Source organism: Octopus bimaculoides, chromosome 1, assembly GCF_001194135.2.
Source record: "Octopus bimaculoides isolate UCB-OBI-ISO-001 chromosome 1, ASM119413v2, whole genome shotgun sequence".
Taxonomy (NCBI): domain Eukaryota; kingdom Metazoa; phylum Mollusca; class Cephalopoda; order Octopoda; family Octopodidae; genus Octopus; species Octopus bimaculoides.
Window position 1 is genome coordinate 146,610,428 of NC_068981.1, and position 10,627 is coordinate 146,621,054.

Genomic DNA, 10,627 nt, shown 5'->3' on the forward strand with positions numbered 1-10,627 from the left:
AGATTTCCACAGATAATGATTAGGTGAAATTCAGAAGAAGAAAAAAAAAAAAAATAATAATAATAATAATAATAATAATAATAATAATAATAATAATAATAATAATAATAATAATCATTTCTATTAAAGGCACAAGGCCTGAAATTTGGAGGAGGGCATTAGTCAATTAAATCGACCCCAATACTCAACTGGTATTTATTCTACTGGTCCTGAAAAGATGAAAGGCAAAATCGATCCCGGCGAAATTTGAACTCAGAATGAAATACCACTAAGCATTTTCCCAGGTATGCTAACGAGTCTGCCAGCTTGCCACCTTTGATAATAATAATAATAATAATAATAATAATAATAATAATAATAATAATAGTGGTGGTGGTGGTGGTAGCAGCAGCAGCAGTAGCAGTAGTAGTAGTAGTAGTAGTAGTAGAGTTACAATTCCCTGAGGATGCCAGAAATATGTCCCAATTGGCCTCCCATACTTACTGGCTTTTCTTTTTTTTTTTTTTTTTTTTTTTGTCATCTCAAATGTATTTCTAGTTTAGATATTTAACACTCCATGCATTATATATGTAAATACCCACTGACCCATGATATAATCAACATTGTTAATAAAGGAATAGATAAAGTCAGTCTGACTTAAAAAAAAAAGACAACCTGCATCAAATTTAATAGAGGGGAAACTATACTGATACTCGTGTGTGTGTGTGTGTGTTTGCATGTTTTTTTGTGTGTGTGCATGTGCATGTACAAATAAATATGTCATACAATTACAAAAGGCTGTGTAAACTGTACCTTGGTTAGTGGGTAATCTCCCTCCCCCTGAGTACAAATAAAGTGATCTAAATAATTCCAGTTATAGTTTTCCAGCTTTTCATTGGTAAATTCAGTCTCAGACAGACTGTAATGGTCGGAATCAGGAGCTTGAAATCTATATCGGTATTTGTAGTGCATCAGACGATATGGATGCCTGCCAAATAGAAATTTTAAATGAAATAATTATTCAATTACCATTTGAAAAATCAAACTATAGATGTTTTTTTTTTTTTATTAATCAGTCATTATTTTCTAATAATGTATCAATAGAGTTTAACTATTTCACACAATGATTATAGTAAGAATATGGTTAGTCCACCTTACTCCATAGGGCACACAGGGTCAGTTTTCCACTTTCTCTAGCGAATATATTCCCCACCTAGATGGGACTCCAATCTGTCACATGATTACTCACTTTTACAAACTGAGTGGACTGGAGCAACGTGAAATGAAGTATTTTGCTCAAGAACGCAACGCACCAACAGGTCTGGGAATCATAACTACAATCTTACGACCATGAGTCCAACACCCTAACCACTAAGCCATGCACCTCCATTTATAGTAAGAATATAGCAATATAATGTTTGTTGTTTTTCTCTAGTTCCAAAATAACTCAGATGGAATAGATATATGATTGAAGGCATTCCAACTATGACCATCCAAGTCCCTCTTGAACATTGCATATTTTGGACAACATTATCCTATGTGTTCTTACCTGTCCAAAATGATAGTGTAATTTCAGAAAAATCTAACTGCTATTTCTAGCAGGTTCAGTAACCACATTGAGACTTCTTTATTTGCTTCAAGCAACTGTAAGTGCTCTCTTATCGATTTGGCATAATGTTCGTTGTTATTTTGATTGCTGTTTAGCTTCAGGTCAGCTTTGATCAAGCAGATTGATGACCAAAAGTATTCCAGGCAAGAACATCCAGCCTTTTATTCAGTTAAAGTCCTACATTATTCACGTAACTTATGACACCTTCCATTTTTTAAGATGGTAGGGTATACTTAATGGACATTTGGTTGTTATTTTTAGTAGAGCCAGTGATCTCACAGAGGCTTCCCCATTATCAATTCAATGGCTATTATAGATATTCAGAAATACAATCATTTATTCAATCATTACTGTGTTTTACAATGCTAGCATGGCTTAGACAGGATTTTTATGGCCGTAAGTTCCTCCTGCTGCCAACCCTTATTTGTTTTCCATGTAAGGGATCATTTTTATTTCAAAGGAATTCAAAAGTATAGAGCTAACAGAAAATGCCAAGAAACAGCACTGGTTGCAACCCAATCACAGACAGTGGAATTATTGTCAGTAGACATAGTTCAGTGAAGCGTGAAAATATTCACACACATACACATCATTATCATTTAATGCTTGTCTTCCATGCTGGCATGGTTGGATAGATTGACAGGCTCCAGCAAGCCAGAGGATCGCTTACAAACTCCAGGGTTTGGTTAGGCATGTTTTCTATGGCCTTCCTAATGCCAACCACTTTACAGACTGCACTGGATGCTTTTTTGTGCCACCAGCGCTTGTAAGGTCGCCAGGTAACTTGCAAGATAAAAAAGCCATTTTTTCAGCAAAAAAGTCAGTTTAGTAGGAGAAGGAGGTGATTTCATGTCAGGTGCTTTAAGTTAAATATGATAGAGAGACAAAAATAGGTGTCTTGCTGCTAAATATATGGCTAGGCTTCTTTTAATTTCCATCAACCAAATTTAATCACAAGGCAGTGATTGGCCAGGGGCTAGAATAGAAATTTGCCCAAAGAGCTGCACAGTGGGACTGACTTAAACTGAAACCATGTGGTCACGAAGGAAACTTCTTAGGTCCTTAGCTATGTTTATTTTAACAATATAGAAATCACCATCATTTAACATCTCTTTTTCTATGCTGGCATGAATTGGATGGTTTGAAAGAAACTGACAAGCCAGAAAGCTGCACTGAGTTCTAATATCTGTTTTAGTTTGGCTTCTACAGTTAAATACCCTTCCTAATGCCAAACTCTTTATAGTGTACTGGGTGCATTTTTTTGTGGTACCAGCACTGGTGAGGTCACCAAGTACTCACAAGACAGGACAAGTCTCAACTGAGTGGAGCATAGAATTGAGGGATGTGAGAGTATGATAGAAATAACAAAATAAAATTACCGTGGCATGTATCTAGTGACTATAACAGTTTTATCCACACGAGTCATCTTATGATAAACTCGGCCAATACTTAAATAACAGATTTCCTGCAAGAAACAAAAAAAATTTTAAGTTTAAAGAATCAGTTTAACAGACAACTATTTCCAACTAGGTTTCATAGCTTTAGCATTTAAACCAGCCATATCTGGCTCTAATATTCTACCTGTTTTACACTCAAATCAACCAGATCCCATCTCTCACACCTACCCTATTAAGGCATTCTAAAAAATATACGATCATATCATCAAAATCTTAAAGCTACGAGATAATACATGATTAATTCAAAACAATGAGTACAAATAAGTATTACATTTGATAGAATAATGTGAATGCTAAAGGGTTAAAAGTGAAAAGTCTGCAATGGGAATATTTCAAAAGACAGATAACGTTTAACCCTTTAGCATTCAGATTATTCTGTCAAATTTAATGTTTATTTATTCAAATTGTTTTGAATTAATCATGCATTATTCTCATAGCTTTGAGATTTTGATGATGTGATTGTATATTTTTAGAATGACATTTTAGGGTTGGTGTGAGAGTCTTGATCTGGCCAGTTTGAACATAAAACAGGTAGAATATTTTGGCCTGATATGACTGGTTTAAATACTAAAGGTTTAAAACAATCAAAATCAAAGTCAAAACCACTGAGAAAAGTCAGTTTTAGGATTTATGAAACACTCACTGAGCTATTAACATCACAGTATCCATAGTACAAACTTCAGATTTTTTCTTTCTTTTTTTTATTCAGTCATTAACAAATAGCAGGTTTTATGAAAGAAATTATGAGTACACATATAGATATCAGGTCATTAAGAATGAAATGACCCATTTTGAACTGAAAGTTTATTCTACTTTATCTTAACAAAAAGCAATGCAGTTAATCAAAGTATGCACTTAAATTATCTACACAATTTTGACATTTTATCGGTAGCTTATTTATGCTAGCAGTGAAGAATTCTGGAGAGCAAGAGGTGATGAAAGTCCATCAGATATGTAGATATAGATATAGATATATGATATAAATATTTGCAAAAGTTCTTTGAGCAATGCAGGTGAAGAATTAAGCAAAATATGCAAGGTGAATCCAAGGAATGAAAACTATGAGAAAAGATATTGTATTACCTTATATAGGTTGTTTGATGATTTTATAATATTTGGGCACAGGGCGGTGGGGAGATTCTTCTTTTCAAATAGAAGAAATTTTAAAAATTAGAGTTCTGAGAATTGTGTGGTTATTGGCAGGACATTTTAATGTGTTGTCACAAAAAGCATTACCTGAATTAGTTTGCGCAGTAACTATTACAAGAATAATTAAACAACCTGTGTAAGACCATACAATATCTTCTTTGTTTTCATTCACTGATATCACCTTACATATTTCACTTACTTCCTCATATGTACTGCTGAAAGGATTTTTGCATACAATAGTTCCAAAAACCATCAAATTCAAATCTTATCACATAAGAATCACAAGAAGAATTGTGTTCAAGAAACAAAAAAAAGTCGTTACTACATACAGCTAAGTTATTTTGTTAAAAAAAAAAAACAATTGATCATAATTTTAGTTATTCTTAAATAACTTACAGAATCTTCATTTTTATTATGAAGTGATTTATAAAATCCAGCTCCTCGATGTCTGGTGATGGATAAGGAATCAGATAGGTTCTTTGGCAAAACAATCAGTTGGAAACCCTAAATGTGATTATGAAAAGAATATATACATCACATTAATAACTTCATAGTCATACGTATCATGCAATCAGAATAATAAATGCATAAATATTATGTCTTTAGCAGATCTAGCTGGATCCTACCAAGATGAAAAAATAAACATGGTGGTGGTGGTGGTGGCGGCGGCAGCAGCGGTGGTGGTGGTGGCAGTGGTGGTGGTGGCAGTGGTGGTGGTGGCAATGGTAGCAATGAGGTCCAGGCATAGCCATGAGATTTCAGCAGCTTGTCTTAAGATCACATGGCTCTGGGTCCAATCTCACTGTGTAGGACTTTGGACAGATGTCTTTTAACATAACTTTGGGTCTACCAAAGTCTTGTGAGAGAAATGTGGTAGAATGGAAACTATGTAGAAGTCAATCAGATGGAATGTACATGTGTTTGAATAGGGGACTCAATCCATCACCAAATTTACCACCACCACTTGACCCTGGAGTGCCTTTAATGAGTTCACTCAGTTGCAATCATTATGATCAATGACAATAGTGGACATGATGCTGGTGATGATAATGATGATGATACTGAAACCCAGATCCATGAGAGCATGGATTAGCTGGTTCTATAACAAATGGTGTGAATTTGTAATAAACAATTTAAATGGCGGTGCCCCAGCATATCCATAGCTCATGAGCTGAAACTGGTTCAATTCAATTCAACCTCATTTGAGAAAGAACCGTACCAAACTGATGTAATCAGAAACATGTGTCTTGGTGAGGTTTGGACTTACAACTATTCACTTAGTTATCTACCAGCTTTGCCATTCAACTGCTCCATCTCTTAATTGCAGCAAGTATATAAAGATTTTGTTATTTTGAATATTCCAACTTATCAAGTAATTAATTTGATCATCATGTGGAAAAAGTATTGAAAATTTGATAAAAACATGTGGAAGCCATGTCACTGAAGTCCATATTAAACATCACAAATCATCTTGCTTCCATTATCCATCTTTACAAAGTGACAGACCCCCTTATAAACACTGTAAATATTAAATCAATGGAAAAGGTTTTATTTTATTTAATTTACTTCTCCACCATCACCATTATGTGAAAGTACATGGCTTAGTGGTTAGAGCATTGAGTTTAGAATTGTGAAGTTGTGAGTTCAATTCCTAGACTAGGCCATGTGTCATGTTTTTGAACAAGACACATTATTTCACATTGATCCAGTTCACTCACTTGTAGAAGTGAGTTGCAATGTCACTGGTGCCAAGCTCTATCATTTTTTGCCTTTCCCTTAGACAATACTGATGGCTTGGGGAGGAGAGACTGGTATGCATAGGCAACTGCTGGTCTTCCACAAAGCAACCTTACCTTGATTATGCTTCAGAGGGGAACTCTCAAGGTGCAATCGCACCACCACAACCACTATAGTAGAAACACTTAACCTGTGATAATCTTTGTGATATCAGCTCCCTGAACAATTGCTCTGTGTCCATTGGAGGCTTTCGGTAGCATTTCTCATCTGGGTTGCTTGGTAGACTGTTGATAAAATGCATAAAATTTAATTAAGTAAACAAAAGAGTATTCTCTGAGTAGAACTGAATCTAAATTGATGTTTGCAAAAATGTTAACATTTTTAATATGTTAAAGAATTAGAAAGTAGAATGTTCTATACAAAATTATGATAAAAACATTTTATATGAAAACTAGTGAATTAAAATGAAAAATATTCTTGAGAGAACATAGAAAATCATTTTACTAGAAGACTTAAATGATAACAGTAATTGTTCATTTGCCAAAGAACCTATCCTTTAAAAGGAAACACAGCTCTCTCTTGACAAAATATATAAGTATTGTTATACTTATTATACTAGGGGGTGGGGTTTTTCTTTTTTCCAATTAAACACATCCACTATTTATTCTATCTTCGCTTTAGTTTTTATTTGTATTATCTTTAGTTCACACATTTGTCTCACATTCAATGACCTCATCAATGACTCTCCCTCCCATGTGTCTCCTCTTGTCCTGCTTATTCCATTTTGTCCTCCTGTGGTATGTATCTCTATCAGCACATACATTTACATGTGTGTGTGTGTGTGTGTGTGTGTGTGTGTGTGTGTGTGTGTGTGTGTGTGTGTGTGTGTGTGTGTGTGTGTGTGTGTGTGTGTGTGTGTGTGTGTGTGTGTGTGTGTGTGTGTGTGTGTGTGTCCTATGTACATGTATGTATATTACACTGTTTGTACTTGCCTTTATTTTTTTCCCTCTTCTCTTTCTCCTTCTGTCTTTAGTATGTGTATGTATGTCTCATGTGCATCAGAATTATCTTCTTAAATTTACACATCTAGTAAGTTAAATTGTACTTCTTGATGTCCTCTATGCAATTTGGGAAAATAAGCTTCTAGTTTTAGGGGTTTTTTTACTACCTCTAAATTTCAGAAGGTAAATCTGTAAACATATCTTTGTAGTTATAGGTCAACTCATGTATGTCATGCTAGATATGAGAATTAATGAACTAGTAATCTTTATATTATCGCAAATCTTTATCTGAAAAACTTTGTGAAACTTACTTTGTCCAGTATTCACTGTTCACAATTTCAGGCAAAATGATGTAATGATAAACTACAAAATCAGCATTCAAACTACGCAGATCTGGGAAAAAGTCTGTTGTAATTGGTAAAGATGCTGGAATTGTTAGAGACTTCCAATCAACACCTGTAAAAATGAAATAAATAAGAACACAAACAATATTATTTACATTGCACAAGGGTACTAATATTGTATAAGGTTATTAGTTTGCTGACACCAATGACCAACTACAAATATCAGTAAATCAATGCAAAATACATGAAGAACACATTTAACAGCAAATAGCAAGAAAAACAAAAGCTGCCAGTAAATAAGTTAATACCAACAATTTGATGCCTTAGTGAAATTTTGTAAAATAAAGCAATAAGTTGATTTTGTGCTTAGTTCCAAATATTACTCAATAGACTCAATAATCTGTTGTTTTCACAAGAGAAGATTTGAAGCTTCATTTTAAAGTGAATAGATATTTACCAAACTATCAATGAAGAACGACTACAAAAAACTACTCAGATTCTCCTTTCTTTTATCTGTGATATTAAAGTATGAACTTTCAGAATATCTACTTATCTATGAAGAACTACTATAAACTCTCACATTCCTGAATTTCCTATTCTTCTGCTTAATTTATATGTATCTTTTACACTCATTTCTGTATATCCATTTTATAAATGCTTCAATGCCATTAACAACTGCCTGTCAATATTTTATTTTATTGTGCTTTCATTAACCCAACTGGAATATTGCCTATAGCTAACTCTTGTCAACCTATATTCTGTTTCCTTTCATCCAATGCTGGATTTAAAGTTTCTGGCCCATTCTGAGTATTAACTGTCAGCATCTATCATGCTTTGTCTGACATATTTGCACCCATTATATATATATATATATATATATATATATATACGCACATACATTTTTATGTTTTAAGTTCTATTACATGTGTGTGTGTGTGTGTGTGTGTGTGTGAGAGAGAGAGAGAGAGAGAGAGAGAGAGAGGGGGAGAGAGAAAGAGAGAGAGGGAGAGAAAGAGAGAGAAAGAGAGATGTTTATTGCTTCTAACTATGAACTAAAGATTAGCTAGAAAATGGCAAAACTTCTTTGGCACTAGTTTTATTTCATTGCATAACTGCAAACAGTAGAAGTCATGAGACAATGACAGTGGTAATCACAATTGTAGAGTATAATATTTAGATTAATCCCTTTCAATTGAAAGCTGAAGGACTACCAAGTTAGATGTTACTTTAAATCTTTCTAAAGAGAGGACGGTGTCAATAAAATAAGTACTCTCAACACAGCGTTCCAATCAGAAAACTATATTCTGCCCTTTGCTGAAAGAATATGCTCACAGATTAGATATAGAGGCATACACTCAGTATTCAAATCATAGTTGAGCTAGTAAACCACTCACTATACAGACTCAGACAATCACTGTACAAACCAATGAGAGAATTTCTACATATCCATTTGATCTTCTAGAAATAATAGTTAAATCCCCCTCAAATTACACTTAGGTCTTAGGTGCATTATGTCTTTTGGAAATTATAAAGACTGAATGATCAGGCTTAAAATATCTTTGATTATAGGTCTGCTTCATAAGATCTGCTTGATAACATGGGGTCAAATGACAACAACAGACACTGGTAATGTACAGACTGCCACTCTTAATGCACAGAAAACTGTTGTAAAAGTCTAAAGAACCACCATCGATGCTCAACCAACTGATCAATGCTCAGTCCCCCACTGTCAATGCTCAGACAACCACTGTCAATGCTTAGATACTCTTTGTAAATACTCAAACAACCACTGTCAATGCTCAGACAACCACTCAATACTCAGACATTATCCACTGTCAATGCTCAGACAGCCATTGTATCCACTGTACATGCACAGACAACCTGTATACATATTCAGACAATTATTGTAAATGTCTAGACAACTACTATCAATGTTGAAACAATGACATTTAAATGTTCAGACAAACTGTAAACATGAATGCATATATAAACAAAAAAAAAAAATCCTCAAAATTAATTTTCATTACGTTTTCCAAAAAGAACAGAAATTCTTAGTCATAGAAATTTAACATAAAATAAATATTCAACAAACAAAAACCAAACTGAACACATTAAAACTGTAAGTTAGGCAACATTAATAACAACTACATATACATATATATATAGATACATATACACACATGTATGAGAATGGCGGGCAAGAGACAACATTGAGCATGAGTGCATTCATTCTTCTTAATATTCAAATAGCAGAATAACATTTTTTTAAATTGCTTTAAGCAGTTTGAGAGATAAATAATACTGTTTAATAAAGAAGGTGACATTAGTTAAGGATATTAAGTTAGGAGTTACTATTGATCATAATTGTTATGTTTATAAGAAAGACAAAGAGAAGTTATATTAAGAGATATGATGAAAAAATTAAGACGTTGCCTTCAAAAAAGGTGAGATAGAAAAGAAGTTTTCAGTGAAGTGGCAGATCTAAAAGATTTAACCCTTTAGCATTTAAATAGACCATATTTGGCCCAAATTTTCTACCTATTTTATGCCTAAACCAGTTAGATTTGGCTTCTCACATCTACTCTACACTGTCTTTCTAAAAATAAACAATCACATCAATGAAATCTCAAAGTTACAAAATAATTCATGATTAATTCAAGCCAATGTGAATAAAACAGCTTACATTTGACAGAATAATCTGAATGCTAAAGGGTTAAGAAATAACTGTAACTATTGCATGAGAATACAAATAATAGATTTCTTTACTGCATTTGTTTAAGTAAATATATATCTATATAAACACACACACACACACACACACACACACACACACACACACACACACACATATATATATAGAATAAGTTGGAGTCAACAAGAAGGAGTACAGTTGGACATTTATTTGTAATCACTACAATTGTTTCCAAACAACATAGTTCTCCAGGCTTGCAGGTATTTGGTTATGTAACTGTTTCCCTGCATTATGATAACTAGTTGTGTTTCTTCAGGCAATATATAAACATTGTCTCCTGAGGAATATATATATCACTTTAGGAAAAACAACTAGATCTCATGATACAGGGAAACAGTTACATAACCAAATACCTGCAAGCCTGGAGAATTACATTGCACGGAAACAACCGTAGTGATTACAAACAAATAGTCAACTGTATCCCTCCTTGTTGACTCCAATTTATTTAATTATCTATTCACATACTACAAAATCCCCAATGCAAATCTGGCAGTAGGTATAATACTACTACTGGATAGTACCAGATGAAATCTGAAGGCGAACAAGTTTTAGACTGTACTCTATTACGTTCTTAACAGAATATAACATAACAATATATA

The 10,627-nt window shown here is 33.7% G+C and overlaps 1 protein-coding gene across 3 annotated transcripts in view; it reads right to left on the reverse strand.

Moving 5' to 3' along the window:
* The window catches only part of LOC106883578 (GATOR complex protein Iml1), a 131,247-nt gene that overhangs the window by 32,336 nt on the left and 88,284 nt on the right, over window positions 1–10,627 (reverse strand). For all 3 annotated transcript variants that reach the window (XM_052971325.1, XM_052971318.1, XM_052971322.1), the window contains 5 exons: window positions 7,244–7,388; window positions 6,122–6,215; window positions 4,591–4,698; window positions 2,968–3,053; window positions 793–967 (listed from right to left, as the gene is read on the reverse strand). In XM_052971325.1, the coding sequence (XP_052827285.1) occupies window positions 793–967; window positions 2,968–3,053; window positions 4,591–4,698; window positions 6,122–6,215; window positions 7,244–7,388 (608 nt within the window). The remainder of the gene's footprint in view (window positions 1–792; window positions 968–2,967; window positions 3,054–4,590; window positions 4,699–6,121; window positions 6,216–7,243; window positions 7,389–10,627) is intronic.